The sequence below is a fragment of the Podarcis vaucheri genome (assembly GCF_965113315.1).
Source record: "Podarcis vaucheri genome assembly, chromosome: 5".
Taxonomy (NCBI): Eukaryota; Metazoa; Chordata; class Lepidosauria; order Squamata; family Lacertidae; genus Podarcis; species Podarcis vaucheri.
Window position 1 is genome coordinate 84,298,991 of NC_138763.1, and position 22,007 is coordinate 84,320,997.

The window sequence follows — 22,007 nt, forward strand, 5'->3', positions numbered from 1 at the left end:
AGGAGCGCACCCCGCCGCGGGGATTCGAACCGCGACCTTTCGATCGGCAAGCCCTAGGCGCTGAGGCTTTAACCCACAGCGCCACCCGCTTCCCCTATATGTTTTTGTTATCTACCCTCAAAACAACTCTGTCAAGGGTTGTGATTCCTACTTTAACACAGGGAAACTTAGAATGAAGAAATGCGAGAGGCCTATCTTTGTCCACCCACTGAATTTATGGCTATAGTGGAGGTTCAGTCCAAAACTCATTCTATTTGCTGTTTTTAAAGTGCTGCTTGTAGCAGAAGGAAGGAGTGGGGGGGGGAGAGATGTCACCGTGACCCTCTTGGATGAAGGTCAGGATTAAAAACAATGTAATAAAATAGATCAAGACGTCCTTAGAGAAACTGAAGTGTGGAGAACTTAAGGATAGCCACACTACGAACCCAGAGAGCGACACACAAATTAACTACCAGTGTGGGTTTGGTGACACACTAAACTGTGGTTAAGGTAATTCAGAAGCAAAATCTTCCTGTGCCAGGGAAGGAGAAGGCATGTGGAAATATTTTTGCCCAAGGCACACGAACCCTGAACACCTCCCTCATTCTCTTAGAATGGCAATGGAGCCCATCTGAGAGGTGCCAGAACTAAGTTCTGGTGAGTTCTGGCTGGGGGGGGGAGCCCTGGTCCTATAATTAGTGCTGAAGTAAGATTCAGTTACTTCTAAACTACAAATCAGGAAATCCCTGGTGTAAATTTAGTCTCTTGCCACGAAGTCACCTTGTTCACCCCACTCTGTCTCAGACTCAAACCTTCCTCCGCAATATCAGAATAGTAACACCAACCTTATAATAATACTTGGTTCCTGCAAGGATGACAAGATATTGTGTAGCTTCAAGCACTGTATAAAATGCTGATTCTTATTAAATGGAAGGGAGACGCAATTTTTATGTGCGTGTTTCCTTCCATATTTACACTGAGTATTTATTGCTTGGCAGGAGGGAGCAGGAGCAATTCCCCAAGTAGGGGTGATGATGCAACAAATTTACTAGCGGTGTGGGATAACCCATCTCACTGAGAACCCTGCACAGCTGTGAGGGTCACCATGACACTCCCAGCTTGCTCTAGGGAAGAAGGATTTGAGCCAGTATATATATATATATATATATATATATATATATATATATATATATATGCAGGTTTTGGTGTCTTCGGGTGTCTTCCCGTGTAAGAGTCGGGGTGTCTGTGCGACGTTTCGACGAGGTCTCACTCGTCATCTTCAGGCTGGTGCTTTCGGCTTCTTGTTACTGGAACCAGTAACAAGTAACAAGTTCCAGTAACAAGAAGCCGAAAGCACCAGCCTGAAGATGACGAGTGAGACCTCGTCGAAACGTCGCACAGACACCCCGACTCTTACACGGGAAGACACCCGAAGACACCAAAACCTGCATTCCTATACCCGTGAAAATCTACGAAAGCATATATATATATATATATATATATATATATATATATATATAACCTGCAGTCCATCCTGTGCAGAAACATCACTATTTATCTTAATAGCTCTTCCTTGGCTGCAGTCAAGAAAAGGAGGGGACCGTGGTCAGGAAGCCTCCATTAGTGGCTCATCTGTATTGTCTGGCTAAAGCCGGGTGATTCTCAGCAAAGTAAAAGAGATGCAGCATAAAGAACAGGAGCTCCTCTTCTCCATGTACACCTCAGCTTGGATTTAATTAGCACCTCAGGGAAGAGCTAGGATCACACACTGGGTCTTCCTGGAGTAAGAGTAACATGGCAATGTGGAGCGGGGTGCCTGCCATGGGGACCAGGAAGATGGTTCACCAGAAGGGTAGGAAACACCCCATCTTAGCTCCCAATAAATGCCCATTTTAACTCACAAGAAATGTCCAGGGTTTCTTGTGCTGTCACCAACCTTCTGCAAATAGTTTCTATTTTTGCCCAAAGGAGAAGTCATTATTTATTTACTTTTATTTCACAACAATTTGATACTACCGCTTCTATGTGAATAAAAACCACTAAGTGGCATTCTTGCACGGGCATCCAAGGAAGGTAGATTCTGGGTGCAAATGTGGATCCCCAAGCTCTCTTGTCTGTAGGTCCTTCCTTTCCCCCCACCACAGGCATATGGCCCTTAGAATATTGCCCAGAACACAATATGGCTCTTGAGCTAAGAAAGAAGCTGTAGTGGCTGTGGCTGCTGGAAGGATGAGCAACAGTTCAAATCAGGAACTTGAATCTGGCTATGCCTGTTGAACCTCCTGCTTGTGCTTCCTGTTTTCTCCTTCTTTTGCCTTGTTCATCCTTTCACTTAGCATTGTTTCCCAAACTTGGGTCTCCAGCTGTTTTCGAACTACAATACCCATCATCCCTGACCACTGGGAAACACTGACTTAGCTCATGGCACATGTCAGTTAGTAGTCTTGAATTCTGCTACTCCAGAATTTCCACTTGATCCCTGTCTGCCTGGCTTCACTCACACCCCCATTGCAGCCCAGCCCCACCTGACCCCAGTAGCCCAACTTACCCTTCTGGCAAGCTTTTTGGCTCCTTTAAGTGGAAAATATAGCATTCCTCATTGAAAGTTGTGCATTTATGGCCTTCCTTATCCCCATGCAATAAAACAAGGGAAATACCCACCTTGTTTCATTGCCTCCTTTAACAGGGCCAGATACGCTGAATGTACTTTTCTGAAGTTCTCACATACACACAACACAGCACGAGCTATCACCATTGGCCATGGGATCTCCCATCCCTGCCAAGTTCGGGTTTTCGTGCCAAACACCTGCTTTTCCTTCTACACAGTTTTAACAACCAAGAGCTATTTGGACCTCTACACCAAGATATAGTGCACAAGTTCCCAGAGCAAAGCAGAGATTTTCTTAAAGCTAAGGACCCACTTGGCTTTCGGAAAGCTTAAATTTATTCTGGGAGCCTTATAAAATGTCTCCAGCAGAACAGAAGTGTAGTTACATGAATGGGTAACAAAGAGGCCTTTGGCCTGTTCAGGTCACAGTGGGTTACCAACAGCCTTTGAGGAAAGACAGTTAATCCCTACAGGCTTCCAGGAGAGAGAAGTGTGTGTGTGTGTGTGTGTGTGTGTGTGTGTGTGTGTGTGTGATAATTTTAGAAACATTTAAGTTCAGGCACAAATCTTATCTGGGAATCGGGGTCAGCTATTATCAGGGAACGGGAGATTTGCCAGCACCTCTGCAGCCAGGAACTCCACCTTTACATGCATATTATGTCAAAATACCATTTTGTAATTTGGACTCATTTCGAAGAAACTGAGCCAACGGTTTCTTTCTTTCTTTCTTTCTTTCTTTCTTTCTTTCTTTCTTTCTTTCTTTCTAAAAACTAGTTTCAATTCCCAGTGCTAGCTGACATGTCAGCTGAACCGACAGACTGCCAAGCAACCAAATGGCCTTAACTGTAATTTAACCATCTCACGCCTGCTGGGACCTTAAGACACGTTCTGCAGCAGTCATGGAGCAACTTACTCAGTAACTCTGATATTTAGTGTTGGGGGAGTTTAGAAACATCATTATGAAATACTCAGGAGCTTGTTATGAACAGAGTGTGAGTGTGGCATTTGCTTGATGAAACAAGGACGGAATGGGAAAGGTATGGAAGAAGCAGGGCACAAGAGAAGGGGAGCGAAAGAGGAGACAGCAGGAGACCCTGTAAAAATGGACACCAACTGTGGCATCTGTTTCAGTACCTAAACATTGCTGTACTAGCATGGTACTTAGTATAGCCTACTTATTCAGACGTCTGTATTAGTACCCCTAGTTTTAATGCAAATCTGGATTATCTTCTTCATGCATTTTATCAACACAACTGCAATGTATTTTCTCATATAATTAGCAGTCCCATATTCTGTTTAGTTATGTGTCTTGCAAAATCCAAAGATTTGTCTAAGTGAGGAAAAAGGCATCACTCACGTCCTCATTAACAGGCCATCTGTATGTATAAAACAGCTGAAGTATCGCAAATAAAAACAAATCATCGTGCATGCATGTTGCCGACCAAGAAAAGTGGCGCCCCGCACAGTTAAGAAACACTGAGGATTTCATCAGGGAATGTTAAGCAACCTCAGAAGACAACAACATAAATGGATCATAGCACAGTCAGCCCCACAAAGGGCCGTGATTCACAGTTTCCAGGAGTTGGATAATAGAATGACAACACATGAAACAAAAACCATATGGGCCTTGGGGTTCTCATGAGAGCAGGCATTTCCCTGCATGCTTACTACCCATGAAAGCAGAGAGAAGTATTCACAAGCAAGTCCATCGTCATAGGGGAGGGTAGTTACAGAGGAAGCCAAGCACAGAATCAAAAGTGCTAAGCACCTCTGGGACAAGGAATTCCTACTGACATGCTCTCTGTGGATGCACTAATTTGGGCACCATTCAGGGTGCTGGTTACCATCTTTCATTAAAAGCCTTAAACAGTCTGGGCCATATAATCCCATCGGGGAACATTCAATACTGGAATTTCCTTCAACAGCTGCAAACGGAAGCGACATCTTCATAGTGGCACCATATATTTGGAATTCCCTCCCAAGGAAGCCCAACATTCTCTATTTCTCCCTATGCTTCGGAAGTAGATTGCAGTGTTTTAGTGTCACCTGGCCTTTGGTACTGGATAAAGAAATGAATTTTAAGATGGCATTTACTCTGCTATTTATTAATGAGCAAGATGCCAGCTGTTGTAGTGGCACAGTAGGGGGGGGGGGGAAATGACACCGGGGAATCATGTTGCCTACTGTAGCCAGCTTGCATTATTCCACACAGCTCAGTGGGAGCCACTGACAGCCAACCCAGCCCCTATCTATGTAGTCCTGCCCTGGATTCCGTGTCTTGGTAATACTAGGATGGGATATCTTTTTGGGAGAGAATGTTGGGGGGAAGTTCTTACTTGTAGAGGTGCTTAAAAATCTCACTGCTCTTTTTTGTTCAATTGTCTTTTGTTATTTGCGTGTTCCTTGGATTACTATGTTTAGATTATGAAATAGATGGTATAGCACAGATTTTCCCAAACTTTAGTTTCCAGCTGTTTTCAGGCAACAGTTCCCATCATCCCTGACCGCTGGTCTTGCCAGCTAGGGATGATGGGAGTTGTAGTCCAGTAACAGCTGGAGACCCAAGTTTGGGAAACACTGGTATAGCATAGTAGCTGAGAACCTGAACTATGCAGGAAGGGGAGAGGGCCTAAGCCTCCTTGGGCACGCAGAACCCACTGTGCAATCCATTGCCACTTCCTGTTCTGCGCTTCATTTATGATTACATTTATTTCTCTCCTCTTCACATTTTAGGCACGTCCAAAAGGAGAAGGACTGACACCGTACCAGGGGAAAAAACGCTGCTTTGGTGAATACAAATGCCCCAAGTGCAAGAGAAAATGGATGAGTGGAAACTCCTGGGCCAACATGGGACAAGAATGTATCAAGTGCCACATCAATGTGTATCCTCACAAGCAGGTAGGGCGGTTACAGGTGCTCCTCCATATGGTTCAAGTGAGCCTCCAAAAACTCGATATACAGAGTGCAGCATGCATGGGCTGTTTGCAAGAGGGCTTTGGCAAGCATCCCCATGCTGCTCTTGCAGCCCCAGCCACCTATCACACTAGGCCTTTCAGAGACAGAAAAGGTTTCCCTCCCCTCAATTAAACGTATATATTGGAAGAAGTGAAATGCCAAGTAAGTTTCAATGCAATAGACTGAGACATAGCAAGACTGAGACTATGAGCAAGAGTGCTTACATGATTTCTGAAAATTGTATATTCCAGTAATGCTTATTCATATGTTATTATTATGTTTCTAACATGAAGAATGTTAGAAACAATGTCGAAACTTTTTAATTTTTAAAAAAGCCAACAGCAACAATACTTTTCAAACAAACAAAAGACATTTTCTTCTTATTCAGAATATCTAAAGTAATTGTAAACAACTGTCAAGAATTTAAGTATCATTTTAACCCTCTTATAGTTGTTTCAGTTATCTGATATTGAGCCCAGTCATAGTTTAGTTTAAAAAACAATTAGATGTATTTGACAATTACTTCTAGTTAATGTCAAAGAATAAGAAATGTTTGGGATTATTTTTTATGGTACATTGGGGTCTAAAATAACACTCTGTTAATTCTTATAGGGTTTCCTATAGTAGATTTTATTCGCACACTTTTCCCATTTATTATTTTTTAAAATGAAAAATGAACTCATTTTTATTGTAATGTGCTGCTTTTGCTTTCTTATGTGCAATCTGGATTGGGGGGGGGGATGAGAATGTCCCATTATTAGGGAGAGTGGAGGGTTTTGTTTTGTCCATATAGTATTTTTAAAATGAATCAATCTGATTCACATTTCCTGGCCTGGATTAATGTATAGATTGGAACACAGGTATCTTTTGGTTTTTGCACTTCTGCAAGTTCTTGACTAAACGAAGTATACCGAAATATCTTGAAAACTTGTGTTTTAAGAATAATACAGCCCCCCCCCCAAATGTGTGCTTTGGGTAAAATGTGCACACAACTCTGCATTTTGTGAAAATAATAAAATGCATTGAAAAATAATGCAAATTTCCATGCATGTTTTTCCCTTTTTTAAAAAATCATCACAGATCGATATGAAAATGAGGAGGAATAACTTATGAATAAACACACGGGAGACAGACATGGAGCAGAATTTGACTGATTTATCCATCCCATTAGACACATTCATTGCATTCAGTGGGGACTGGAGAGCACTGCAATACATTTTCACATGTATTATTTGCATGTATGAAATTCCATTGCTAGATTGGGACATTCTACCTAAGGATAGTCAACTTCGGTGTGGATGCTGTGACTGAAAAAATATGATGATATTTGTGACTTTCATGGGCAGAGAATGTGGGGTGTATTTACCAATTTCTTTGAGAGTTATACTTGATGCAATTGCAGTCGTTAAATCTTGACAAGGATCTGTGCTTGTATAATCGGGAAGGTGAAGGGTGGAAGAGTGTCAGTTGTAAGAGGTAATGTTGGGGAAAGTGTATGACATTAAGTACGAAGAAAAGGTCATTTGGAAGAGCAGAGCAAAGACCTCCCCTAGCCACAGAAAATATTTCAGTGCTCAGATAAAGCTTTCAGATTATTTTAAAGTAGGTCAAAATGAAAACTGATCCATTACAAATGAGACTGGAGGCTGTGTGACTAGCAAATGATGACACCATGCCAGAAATTTAGAATCCATTCCAAAGCACAGTCTCTGCTCCTTTGCTGGCAGCAACAGCAGAAACAGAGTGAAAGAAATCCCTTGTGTAGTTCTCCAAGATTATTGGGGTTCAGCAAAAGGGCTATAGCCATTAGGTAAAACCAGACACTTTGATGAATGGCTTGTTTACAAAATTTAGGATATGAGACCTGGCGGGTATAGGATGGTATATAAATTCAATAAATAAATAAAAAGTTGCTTGTGGGTTGTAGTCCTCACCTTGAATATATATTTATACAGAAAGGGAATTGTAGTATATTTTGACGACTTACCCTTTCCTCCTGCATGTCAGAGTTGCCATTTTAGATTTCTGTATGTGAGGGGGAGCTAAGCAATTACAATAGAAGGCAGCAAGATTCTCAGCATGGTTTAAAAGCCTGCTGTTGGATATAAAGGTAAAGGTAAAGGTACCCCTCTGGGTACCCCTTGACAGACTCTGGGGTTGTGCGCCCATCTCACTCAAGAGGCCAGGGGCCAGCGCTGTCCGGAGACACTTCCGGGTCACGTGGCCAGCGTGACATCGCTGCTCTGGCGAGCCTGCACCAGCGCAGCACACGGAAACGCCATTTACCTTCCCGCTATAAAGCGGTACCTATTTATCTACTTGCACCCGGGGGTGCTTTCGAACTGCTAGGTTGGCAGGCGCTGGGACCGAACAACGGGAGCGCACCCCGCCGCGGGGATTCGAACTGCCGACCTTTCGATCGGCAAGTTCTAGGCGCTGAGGCTTTTACCCACAGCGCCACCCCGCGTCCCGCTGTTGGATATATTCAACCTTAAATACCACACATTTTGAAATTGGATTTTTAATGGTTCATAACTGTTAGCAATTATATCACCACAAGTCAAGTAGTCATCATTACTACACTATGCAGGGATTGCTGCTGTCTGCCATGATGCCATCATTCTTGCCAGGCAACCCACTAGGTCTGTGTGTCTGCATATGGTGTAGAAAACACAGGATATGATAGCAGTTCTGTTGGTGGACCGTCTAACAGTCTGCTTACCAAAGCTGGCCATGATAATCTTCATAGTGATGCTGGATTCTCCAGGGTTTACAAACTTGGGTGAATTTCATACCTGACTGGAGTAGCTTAGGATTTCATGGCTACCATGACAACTGTGGGCCTGCCTCAAATGGTACCTGGTCCCACACACAAATTGTAGGGCATGTGCTTGACTTTCTGCTTTGTCCTGGGCTGGGACAATATGGTCTGATGGCGGAGGAAGTCGGTGCGCTTCCCTTGTCATTGACAGATCACTGCCTGGTTAGGTTTAGTCTCTGGACAACTGCCCAACTCTGCAGGAAGGAGCTATTGAAATTGTCCATCCTTGGAGATTGATGAATCCAGGTAGAATCCTGATAGCTCCCTGTGTGGGTGGGAGAATTCCCACTGAAATAGATTGCAGTTCTGCCACTGTCCTGGTCAATCTGTGAAATACAGAAGTGGCCCAGTTATCAATTCTATTGCTTCTAAGCCCCTGGTGGAGCTTAGCTCCCCCCCCCCTGGAGATTATAAAACTCTTTGGTTTACTGAGGAGCAATGAAACAAGTGAGCAGACCACTAGAGTGAAAGTACAGGAAGATTCATAGCGAGCCCAACCAAAACAGCTTAGAACTAGTTATTGAGCCTGTTTTGTGACAATGATGGTAGCAAAGGAATCTTCATTTTCCACCACCATGGCATCTGCTCGATGTTGTCTGTTTTGTCACGGAAATTGCCTTGGTCATCCAGGTGGATAACCTGCAATGGAAAATGGACTGGGAGGGTTCTCTGCTGGTTCTCCTGGATTTCTTAGTAGTGGTCAAGTCCATCAGCTGTGGTACCCTTCTGGACCATCTTGAAAGGGTGGGGATTAGGGGCACAGTATTGAACCAACTCCATTGATTCATGAGAATTTGGGCCCAGAAGATGGTGCCAAGGGACTGCTGTTCTTTCCCTTTGCTTGTGGGCTCTGGGGTCCTGGAAGGTTCCCGTCTGTCTCCCGTGCTGTTTAATATACACTGCACATGAAAATGCTGGTTGGGGTGTGTGTCATGGAGTCATCAGTATCCTGGTGTGTCACTCAACCCTACCTCTTAGTTTTATATGATCCTATTTTTTAAAAAAGATATTTATTGAAATTTTAAACAGTAAAAGAAACCTTCCAATCAAACTTTAAAAGAAACATCATCATCACACTCAAAACAAAACAAAAAAGATACAGTAAAAAACCTAAAAAAGATATGAAATAAAAGAAAGAAAGAAAAACATGAAAAAATACATAAAAATCCAATTTTTTACTTGTTATTTTCATAACCCTTCTTCCTGACTTCCTCACATCTCCCTTTTTTGTGTTCCTTTTTACAGAACCATGTTCAGCAAATATCTTACCCTCTTTCAAATCTTGATCTATATTATAGATTTCAACCCAATGTGTCTCCAATTCTTCCCTTTATATCCTTTTGTTTACATTTGACACAATGTAATCTAGTTTTTTTCACCCTTGTCTTTTGAAACATTTGTTACATACTCCTTTTACTTATGTCACTGATGCCACATTGTCTTTATATCTTGCATCATTTTAACATTCCAACATTTTAACATTTTAACACTCCAACATTTTACAATGTTTTTGCAAGTAGTCTTTAAACTTCTTCCAGTCCTCTTCCACTAACTCAGGGGTCTGCAACCTTTAAGACAAAAAGAGCCACTTGGACCCGTTTCCGAAGAAAAAACAACAACTGGGAGCTGCAAAACCATTGCGACATTTAAAACAAATATTTCTCCGGAGCCACGATCTGACAGCGGGCGGGAAGGTGACGTCGGGACGGTGCGTGACTAACGCACGCACTGCCCCCATGCGACGTCACAGCCAGTACAGCGCCTGCCACAGTGAGGAGTGTTGGGGCGCACAATGCGCCTCCTCCCCTCGCTAGTATCCACCCTGGAGCCGCAGCAAAGATGTAAAAGAGCCACATGCGGCTCTGGAGCCGCAGGTTGCAGACACCTGCACTAACTCTTCTCCCAGGTCTCAGATTCTGCCAGTCATTTCTGCCAATTCCATGTAGTCTATCACTTGCATCAGCCATTCTTCCAGAGTGGGTAAATCTTGTGTCTTCCAATACTTTGCGATGAGTATTCTTGCTGCTGTTGTCGCATACATAAAGCAAGTTCTGTCCTTCTTTGGCACCATTTGGCCAACAATGCCCAAGAATTAGTTTTATATGATCCTAGGGAGGCAGTTGAATGGCTGAACTGCTGTTTGGTAGCTGTGAAAGACTGGATGAGGTAGAATATGCTGAAATAGAATCCACACAAAACAGACATGTTGTTGGTAGGTACAGTGTCCGACTTTTAGTCTGGGTTTGCAACTTGTTCTGGATGGGGTCACACACCCCTTGAAAAATCAGGCTCACGGTTTGGGGGAGGGTACTCCTTGAATCCAATGCTATTATTAAATGTTCAGGTAGCACCTGACGTTTCCATTCCTGACGGAGTAGAATATTGCCATGGTCATTCATGCCACAGTGACCTATGGATTAGGTTACTGCAAAACACTCTAGGTGGGTATGCCTTTGAAAAGCATTCAGGAACTGCAACTGGTGTTAAATGTCACAGCAAGGATGTTGATGGGTGTTAGGCATTTTTAGTCTATCATACCAGGATTTGAATAGGCTGCAGGTTTGTTTTCAGCATCAATTCAAGGTGCTGGTGTTAATCTTTAAGGCTTGGCACCTAGGCACCTTGAGGACCATCTTCTTCCATATGAGCCTCCCCACATGCTACAATAGTCATTTGAGGTACTGGTCCAGGCATGCTAAGAAATTACCAGTGCTATGGCCTCCTCAGTAGCAGTGCTCTTCCTGCGAGAAGCCTTGCCCGAGGCCCCTGCAATATATATACTTTTGGATGACTGGTAAAATACCTAGCTGATTAAAAAGCCCTTCCACTTAATATTTCCTCCTTTTGATATTGATGCTTAACTCGGGTAGTTGCTTTGGAACTGATATTGCGGTATTGTGTTTTTATACATGATTTGGTTGAATTGTAGATTGTTTTATATTTTGTTGCTCTTTTTTAAAAAAGACAACAACTAAATTTCTTGTAAAAATAGGAGGGATAGTAAGCTTTTTAAAAATAATAATAATGTAAAAATAGTGTGTAGAACCATAAGGTAGCCAAAACTATAGCTGATCCTGACGGATAATCACATGCAGAGTTTAGAAATGGGGGACATGGCTCTCCTCATTCTCTAACTGTAATCTCTGACCCCTCTCAAATGATCTTCCCAGAAATTGTGAAACCTACCCAGCTTATTTGTGCTTGACATCTTGATGATTTAAGATCAAATTCTGAGAACCTGGGTTAAATATGAAAACGGCTTTTCTCCATTGTTCCTTGCTCCAGATGAAGGGAAGTGCATCCCATCTACAGCTGAAACAACAGCACACAAGTTCTCTCTCTCTCTCTCTCACTCACACACACACACACACACAGTCTCTGATGACAGAGGCAGGAAGGCAAAATCTTAGTAGTCTGCATATGCAAAGCAGTCTGCATATATATCTTGGTAGAGATGGGCAAAGTAGTCACTTTTGCACACATTAATCCATTAATCCAATATATCCAAATATAAATAGCTAAAGCTATTTTTGGTAATCTGCATACTATCCCTTGCTTTTTCTTGTAGGACTAGTTGCAGTCCTTAACAGTTGCCAACAGGTTTACCATACCCATTGAGTCAATCACCCATCTCCTACTACCCTTCTTAGAAAACCCCCACCCCACCTTCTCACTATATATAAGGGTCTGGTGACTTCTGTTTCAGTGTATCTGAAGAAGTGTGCATGTACATGAAAGCAGAACAAACTTAGTTGGTCTCTAAGGTGCTACTGGACATTTTTTTAATGAAAAAGATGCCCTGCCCTGGGAAAAGATGACATATGGGAACTCCCACAAAATTCCAAAATTGGATCTTCACTTGTGGTTTGTTTGGAGGGAAACATAAACCATGGGCTTAGGTTCAGAGACATGGCAGGAGCAAGGGGTCAGCATTACGGGAACTTCTATGTAGCACTGTTCCTTCCGATTAAACCATGGTTTGGTTGGAACAACCCATGTGCAAACTGACATTGGAGGCAGGAAAGTAGCACCCTTCCCTCTGGAATCCACATCCATCAATTGTTTCGCCTCGATGTCATCAGATGACAAAAACCTGGATGTATCTGAACCCAAAGAAGTTAGTAAAATGTAGTTTAAATTCATTATAGTATTGTTTCCTCCTGACATTTGTTATTTCTAAGACTGTATCAATATTTTTCAAGGCATGATTCAAACCAGCATGCAATTAATTGTGGCATGTCAAATCAGTTGCGGTTTGGCACCTGATCTATTCATCTGGACTACATGCAAACACAAATGCTAATTAACCGTAGCCCTCTCTCTCACACAATATGTTCCAATACATTTACGTCGTGCACATTTTACTCAGCTCAGGCGACTTTACTGCCAGGCTAGTGTGCTGAGAATTGCAGGCTTCATTCCTCAGAACAGCGCAGCTCACCATTCACACAGCTCCAGGGAAGTTTCCATGTCGCCCTTTAACACATAGTTCTTTCTCAGTGTGGTTAGTTAGGGCTGTATTTCCCCCCCACCCCACCACCAACAGCACTGTGGTGGTGCTCTAAAAGAAACAAGGTCTCCTTCCCAGGAGGCTGCTGCTTTTTGTTTCAATTAGCTATTCGCTGCCCTTTTGGTTTGACGTCACAGTGGGTTCGTGATTGAGCTGGCATGTATATCCATTTCCCTGGGTGTTCTTGGCAGCGTTGCCACCCAGATGCCAGCCTCTGAATGGTCATTTCCCCCCTCCCTCCTGCCACTTTCTAGGAGAAGCATCAATGCCGTGGCTTCTTCCTGGTTGGCCTCCTGTCAAGTTCCTTTTTAAAAAAACTGTTGTTATTTTGGCCTTCTCTGCTGTTTCTGTAACGACAGCTGCAGAACTGGGTTCAGATTCAGCCAGTTGGTAGTTGCTTTGCTTTGCTGGATACTGTTTTATTGGGAGTGAAGGGTTTTTGGAAACATATAAATTGCACACAGAATTCCAGACGTGTCACCAAAAATATTTCTCTCCTTTAAAAGATTCTTGTCCTGTGTTCCAGAAGGAAAAATACATATAAACTACTTGCAGCATTACCTGCTTGGCATCCAGAAAACTATCAGAGAAATCATCTGTGTATGAAATGAAGGGTTGAGCCAAATCCTTCCATTACTTGGGGCATTTCACACATGACTTAAAGTGCTTTCCCTGGCTTAAATTGGTGTGTAATGCAAGTGTGCATTGGTCAGAATGCACATTTGTGCAAAGAAAAGCTCTCTCACTCACTTTGTATTCCATATTAACAGTGTACATTTATTCATACAAACAAGATGAAAGGGACTGGGGGGATTTAAGCCTCAGATACATAAACACATATAAAAGTTGCTAATTGATCACAAAAAACCATAAGAAACTTTGGTTGGGGGTGAACAATAATTTTGAAGAAATGTGAACTAAATTTGAGTGGTATGATATAGGCATCCTCAGTCTTGGTGTACCCATACACATTCTTGCTGTGGCAATTATTACAGGATATATAATAGTTATTATGGGAATATAGCAACATAAAGCAGGTTTTTTTCAGCCAGAACTCACCAGAACTCAGTTCCAGTACCTGTCAGGTGTGCACCATTGCTATTATAAGTGAACAAGGAGGTTTCGTGGTGAGTTTTGGCATCTCTTTTTCTAGAAAAATAGCACTGTAATAAAGAATAATATGTTGTTTCAATCTCTGCCCTGCAACCTGCAGGAACACTTCCCATAAGAGAAACAGGTGATTATTGCAAGGAATCCTGCAATGACCACTCCCCTTGTGTTTGTTCTACTTCTGCTGGGGACTTCTCAATGGAAGACTGGTTACGCATCTCTCATCTGCAGGGGGCCCTCTGCTGGGCTGTGGTTAGTCCAACCCCTGACACTGGTCCTGCACTCCCTCTGAGGAGTGCTAATCCCTCTGCCCACTTTTGGTCTGCTCCTCAGCTTCACTTTTATTCCAGTTCAAGTTCTGATACCAGAAGTGAGCCAAGGCAGAAGAAAAGCGGATGGGGAGAAGAGATCCAGAGAGGTGGGGCAGGGAGGCGGCAGGCAAGGGAAAGGTTTAGTGTCCCTCACCCCTTTTGCTCTTGAAGTTGGGCTCCCATGCCTTATTTTTTATGTGATGGGAGAGATCCACATTTAAACACATGGATCTGCACTGTCAGCTTTTGATACACATCAGCCAAGTCCTGGCTGCTGCCCCACATGAACTGACCATGCCCTGGAACCCACTGCATTGCACCAAATTCTCTTCCACCATGGCGTACATCCCTACATCCAAGCTGCTAGGGCGTAGTTGGCAAATGAACTGATGTGGACAGTGCTTCCTTCCACTAGAAAACCTGGGCCACCCCACTACTGCTCTAGACTATGGCCATCATTACCCTCACAAAATGCTGCGCTTGCTTGCTATGCTTTGGTTTGCATACTGGTTTAATGCCTGTTGCTTTTGTGCTGTTTCTGGAGCCTGAACCTCAGCCGCACTTCACCAGATGCATGCAGCCCAAGCACTGCTTTGTGGCCTCAAACTGGCCCATAACAACCTGATTTCCTGTGTTTGCAACGTCTGTCCTCTGCAAGTATGTCATAACGTGCTGGTAACAATAACATTTTCTGAGATCTAAATGGGTTGCAGGCCAATAAAACTGAAATCAACCAATGCCTGGGAAAAGCAAACCAGGGAAAGATATTGTTTCTGACTGCGGTCCAAGAAACTCTTGGCACCCCCAACATCCTTTGCTCTACTTCCAGGAAAAAATTATTCCTGCGTATTTGTGTTAATTTGCTTTAAGCTAGTTTATATCAATAAACACGATAACTGCTGCATTTGTCTCTCTCAGGTCAGGTCACGGCAGCTTCTCCCCCAGGCACTTTCGCACAGTGTCCTGAGCTAGAGCCCTTTGGCCCCCTCTATCATGGACTGGGCAGGGTCCCCTCTGCCCCCTGGCTGGGAACCTCATAGGCCACTTTGGCCAAAGCAGTGGAGCTACCATTGCAGCAGAGCCAGTGGGAAGGAGAAGCAAATTGCACAAACCTTCAGTTCCTAAGCAGACCTTTCATAGCAGAGAATAAAGGAGGCCCTTGCGGGGTGCAGGGGGGCTCTCTTTGTGAATGCCGGGAAGAAAAGATATAAACCCTCAGATTTTATCAAGTTCATTCATAATTTTAACTTATTTCAAGAAATATGGCAGTGCAGCTATTCAGGTACAAGAGCAAGCTGGGTATTTATTTTTTGCTTAAATCTTAAAATGTAGTAGACCTTTGCTCATTTCCTTAGGGTTGTTCTTTCCGAGTCTTAGCTAGTGGTTGGTTTCCATCTCACTTACACGGTGTGTAATTTCAGACAGCACTTTTGTTTTTATGATAGACATTTGAAGTGAACTGCTGGGGAATAAACAGCTGATTTCATTTCTGGATTATGTCTCTCTTCAAAAATGTCTTATTTGTAGTTAAGATTTTAAAGCTGCTTCGGGGAGGGTTGGTGAGGAAAGAGCAGGAAGGCTGCAATCTGAAACACTCTTGCTCCGCTAGAATAAAAACGTTTAAAGTACTGCAGCCAAAATCATGGTCATATATTTGGCGGGGGGGGGGGAGGATGGTGAGCATATTGCTCAGGGTGATGGGGAGGCAGGAAACAGATGATTGCATAGAATATATGTGGTACTCCAAAAACCTATACATTGCTCTGACAATAATTCTTTGCAGTGAGAGATAGATGTGCAATTCTGACGCCATAAAGAGCATTTAAATTGGTTTCTACAACCTTTCCTGCATCCCTTTCCCCCTTTTCTTAGTGCTGTGTTCTGTGCTGAGGCAAGATTTGAATCATGCCTTTACATGTAAAGGAATATGGATAGCTTCCCAGTGTTCACTGCAGATGGGGGACATCCAGGGTTAATGTCAGCAAGGAAAAGGAGAGTGCTCTGCACTCTTGTGCAACTGACTACCTCAACAAGGTGCCCTCCAGGCAGTGGCGTAGCGTGGGTTGTCAGCCCCCTAACCCGTGGATTTGCGCCCCTTAACCCTAACCCCCAGATGTTGCGCCCGGTGCGGCCGGGCCCCCCTGCACCCCCATGCTACGCCACTGCCTTCAGGTGATTTGAACCCTTCTGGGATAGCTCAGTTGGTAGAGCATGAGATTAAGAATCCTCAATCTCAGGGTTGTGGGTTCAAGACCCACCTTGCCAAAAGATTCCTGCAATGCAGGGGGTTGGACTAAATGAGCCTCATGGTCCCTTCCAACTCTACAGTTCTGTGATTCTGTGGATTCTGGGCCACACTGGCAGGGACTAATGGGAGTTGTAGTCCAAAACATCTTGAGGACACCAAGTAGGGAAAGCTGTTGTGCAGGCCATGCTATCTTTGAAGGTGACTCAGAAACTGCAACTAATCCAGAATGCGGAAGCTAGACTGGTGATTGGGAGCAGCCGCTGGGTCCTGAAATACCTACATTGGCTCCCAGTACATTTCTGAGCACAGTTCAATGTGTTGGTGCTGACCTTTAAAGCCCTAAAGGGCCTTGGCACTGTATACATGTAGAAGCATCTCCACCCCCATGTTTGGCCCAGACATTGAGATCCAGCCTTGAGAGCCTTCTGGCGTGAAGTGAAGTTACAGGGAACCAGACAGAGGGCCTTCTTGGCAGTGGCACCCACCCTGTGGAACACCCTCCCAGCAGATGTCAAGGTGATGAGTAACTGTATAACCTTTAGAAGACTTCTGTATAGGCAGTCCTGTATAGGGAAGCTTTCTAAAGTTTAAAGTTTAATTATGTTTTCATATATGTTGGAAGCCACCTAGAGTGGCTGAGAAAACCCAGTCACATGGGGTAATAATAATAATAATAATAATAATAATAATAATAATAATAATAATATCATCATCATCTGAGGATTCCCAGATCTAACTTTGGTGGCTCTTGACAATTTTGGTATTTCAACAGCCCACTTATCCTGAGAGTCTGGCAATATGCAAATATTTTAAATGGTAAACCATATTTTAAATGGTAAACCACATGGGAGACAGATTACTGTTAAACATTCACCCTTTGCCTTTTTAATTTGTATGTGGTACCCGGTGATTCTATGCAGTGGTGTAGCGTGGGTTGACAGCACCCGGGGCAAGGCAAGTAATTTGCGCCCCCTAACCCGTGGATTTGCACCCCCTAACCCCCAGATGTTGCGCCCGGTGCGGCCAGCCCCCCCCTGCACCCCCACGCTACGCCACTGATTCTATGTGTTTTAAGAATTTGTGGCAACATGATCAACATCGAATGTTCTTTAATCAGGGGGCAGCCGTCTATAAAAGTTCTCTGTGCATCTCCTAACCTACAATGTTTAGAATGGCTGCATATTGCTATGGTTCCATGTGTCTTTGGAACAGAGCTGCATTTCAGTTCACATTAACATGAATGTATGCCTGTGCTTACCTTCCTTATGCAGAGACCCTTGGAAAAGCCCGACGGCCTGGATGTTTCTGATCAAAGTAAAGAACACCCTCAGCATCTCTGTGAGAAATGTAAAGTGTTGGGGTACTACTGCCGCCGTGTGCAATAAATCAACACAGGGATCACCTCTGCCATCACGTTTTTACATCCTCTGGCAGCACACAGTCAAAAGGAAAGAGGAGGGGAGGAAAAAAGAACATCAGACAAGAACCCCAAACATCACCAATATTGCCTATCAACAAACTAATAATACGCCTTACCTTTAATAGAATGTAACCCTTTTCCTGTGTATGTGTATACGTGCAAGTTGTATTTATAGGACTATGGTGTGTTTATATATATATATATATATATATATATATATATATATATGAAACAGATGTTACTGATGTAGGGCACAAATTGTCAAGCGCTGCTGCTGCTGTACTGCCGTCATCCTTTCCTGTGAGTCTTGCATAACAGCCTCACACAAGCCAGATTAAAACAGGTGGGGGGGGTGCAGTAGCAGTTTTTGCTGGGCTGTGCCCATCATGTTCACGATGAAATCACCGACGTGGTTTCTGTTGATTGTTTACACAGTTCCAATATCCTGCCCAGGTGAAACAGTATTGTTTGTCAAGAGAGGTATATAATAATGTCATGGCTTTTGCAGGCATTAGACAAAATGGGTGGAAATGTTAAATGTGGGTCCTAGCCAATGCCACAAATATATTTTTCTAATACAAAGAGGGCTAAGCTAGAAAAAGGTGTGCATGTGCGTGTGTGTGGGAGGGGGGAATGTTCATTTTCCTTGACTTTAGGGTTGGTCTGAGAGTTGCATCTGATTGCTTGCTTTCCAAGAGTCCAGGGCCACTGAAATGAGACTGTTGGTAGGCTTTTGATTAATAGAATCTTGAGGGTTAAAAAGAACAAGTGAATAATTGTTTGAGGGAGTGTTTTGCATGGAAGTATAACGGTAGAACAGGAAGGGTCGATCAGGAATTCATCTTTCTTAGCCAGTAGTCTTAAGCATGCTTCCTCAGAAGAAGTTCCACTGAAATCTATAAGGCTACTTTTGAGCAAATGCGCTTAGGATGCATTTGTTGTTTCAGGGCGTTGTTGACCAATACCGTTCCCTTGTCACAATTTCTAAAGCTTCTCCTTCCTTTCTTTATGTACTTGCTATGCAAGTGGTGGCTGAAATTCCGACTGTTGTGAATGCCACATAACCAACCACCTTATATAGCCAACACGATAAATTCAACTTTCTTTGTCTCACCATAGCAGGCTATCCCAAGCCCTCCCTGCCCTATTATAATTCTCATTCACATACTCTGTAGTGCAGTTAGATTTTTCCTGCAGTGAAATGAGGTGTCACTAACTGATCTGCTCACACACTATGTTCAAGATGTACGTACTCTCCACATCTAAAGACACACATCAGCTCCTAAACAATAGATAGTGGGAGCTTCCCCATAACCCTTCAGAGGTTCCTAAACTAAAAATATTGTTGATGTATTCGTTTATGAGTTCTGTTTGAACTGTGCTTGAGCCACACATGACTTAAAGACAGTGATGGCGGAGAGCAGGAATGGTTATACACTTGGGACTTGCCAAGCAATATGGCACCAACAATTTTGCCTACATTATAAATGAAGGAAATTTCATACGTTACACCCCTCAAGTAGATAGGGTCCACTGAAAATTGTTGTGGCATGGTGATACTCTGCACAAAGCATGTTTGTAATCAAGCTCATCACAAAAGGTGCATGCAGAGCAATGTAATAGTTCAGAAGCTCCCCATGTTCGCAACAGCAGACCCTATGATTTTGCAAAATGGTTATGGAGAATCCTCATGTGCCACTACGCCAAAGATTTTTGGTGGGGGCCATAAAGCCTTAATCAGCCTTGAGCTTAGACCAGCAAAAAAGCATGATGGGAGTTTGGGACAAGGAACACCTCATTCACTTGCTTTCATCACTGCTTATAAGCTTCTATGTGGCCTACTTTTTGTTACACATAAGACCAAAAAAAGCTCAATCACAAGACTGAGCACCCAAACTGTTTAGAATACCCAAACCATATTGCATGCCGTTACAGGGTTGCTACTTCAACATCACTGCAGAATATATGCCAGTACAAATATTTAGGACCAGGGTGGGCAGAGGTAAATTTACTGTGAATCATGGGAGACGTATTCTCCATACCTTAACTGAAAATATATATATACTTGGGCCTACTTATTGTGTATTCAGTGACACTTTCAGGAAACAGCTACACCAATTTCCTATTAAACACCAAATAATATATCTAAGTAGCCATATGGATATCATAGGAATGCATAAAGGAAATTCCATTGCAAAGCTGTCCCTTCTTCCTATCTTCCAAAACTTTACTATATTAGTTTAGTAATAATTGCACCAAGTGAGATAATTTTCAAGTGTTATTTGTGAAGCAGATATATTATTGGAGCTGCTCTAACTCCTTTCTGTATTATGTATTAAATTTAAGAGCAGGGATAAAGCAGTGACTGGACCATTTGCCTACACAACCTGTTTCTACAGAGAATCACAGGTGGACTGTGGCTCTGGGTAATATTCACTTGAGATGATCTTCAACGGGGATGTTTTGGTTCCTGGCAAAGCAGGATCATTTCTGTGTCAAATCATCTCATGTCAGATCAGCTAGGGATGGTGCCATGTTATCCATAAACACTTGCGGTGAGTATTTCTATCAGCAGTAGCAGTGAAGTGCTTCACTGATTATCATCATGTATAAGAAAACAATGCTTAAAAGATGTTTCACATCTGGAACCCAGTAGGGTAATAGTGGGCTGCAGGGCAAAGAGAGTTTGGGCAGATCGTCAACCATCATTGCAGTGGTCCAGAAGCTCAGGCTCCTTCCATTCCCGTGGTAAACACAGGAATTTGTCTTATGCTGAGTCAGTCTGGCAGCAACGCTCAAGGATCTCAGGCAGTAAACACTTTCCTCCAGACTTCTGCATATCCCCTACCACTGAGCTATGGTCCCACCTGTGGGATGTGGGCCTAAAGGCAGACAGTGGTTTTGAAGAGCATTGAAAGTGCTACGGTGGAGGTGTCTTTTTCACTGTTACCTTGGCCAAAGAGATGTTGCAGGTTTCTGAAGCACTATGAAACCTGCCAAATCTCTTTAACAAAACTGGATACGCCATGAGAAATTATGCTTCTCATACCACCACCAACACTCTGAAAATAATTGCTGTGTATCCTGGTTCCATGCCACAGTGGTTAGGAGCAGAGGACACCAGCACTTAAGTACAGCCGCAAGCCAGTCTGAAGCTGAATGTGGCAGAGCTCTTTATGCACTCTTTCTAAATCCATGGTGCACTCTTTCTAAACCCATTAGTAGAAGCCCTATTCCAGTAACAAATTTCGTTGTGAACCTGTCATGTTGTTGCCGAAAACATAAATTCCTTTTATTTTCCTAATTCCATTAAGCAAATAAGTCTCATATGGATGGCAGGCGGTATTCATTCAGAATCCGTGGAAATTAATTAACTTAATTTAAATAGTTTATAGCACCATCTAGCAGCACTGCATGTGACTGTGCCTCAGTATCTCTGGGCTAGATCCTGCAATAATGACTGATTTTATCAAATTTGACAAGTCATGAATTCTCCCTAGGGCTCAATAAAATGGGTGTGACATGAATCACCATGCCTATCTTCTGTGGGTATTATGAATTCTGCCAAATGCAACTGTAGAGCCAGTGTGGCTTTTGTTTTCAAATATAGTTCCCTGAGTGACTTATGAGTGACTCAGTGACCACTTGAAGATATTGTGATTATACAAAATCAAGGGATCAGGCCATTTCTGCATCAGATATTGTTTACATGAGCAGTTATCCTGAGGCAGAAAACCCTGAACTTCTTTATCTACTTTGTTTACGTGATCAAGGGGCTGATCAAAAGCAGAAAGCAACGAAGACTGCTCCTGTATAAAAAGTTCTAACTTTCCTTCCATTTCATTGCCAGATTAAGTGACTGTGTAAAGAACAGTACAGTGCTCATTATCTTGGGCATGTGGAGGTGAGTGGTGGCATTTAAAAACTTGAACTCTTAGTGTTAATTCTGTTTCACTCTTGCAAGAGAGTTAACAATATGGTTACAAAAGAGCCATAAAGGTAAAGGTAAAGGTACCCCTGCCCGAGCGGGCCAGTCTTGACAGAC

The 22,007-nt window shown here is 43.1% G+C and overlaps 1 protein-coding gene across 1 annotated transcript in view; it reads left to right on the forward strand.

Annotated features, from left to right (window-relative positions):
* The window catches only part of ZCCHC24 (zinc finger CCHC-type containing 24), a 113,630-nt gene extending 92,491 nt beyond the window's left edge, over nt 1-21,139 (forward strand). Inside the window, exons 3-4 of the mRNA XM_082225155.1 lie at nt 5,321-5,485; nt 17,814-21,139. Coding sequence (XP_082081281.1) covers nt 5,321-5,485; nt 17,814-17,927 — 279 coding nt within the window. The 3' untranslated portion in view covers nt 17,928-21,139. The remainder of the gene's footprint in view (nt 1-5,320; nt 5,486-17,813) is intronic.
* The last annotated feature ends 868 nt before the right edge of the window (nt 21,140-22,007 follow it).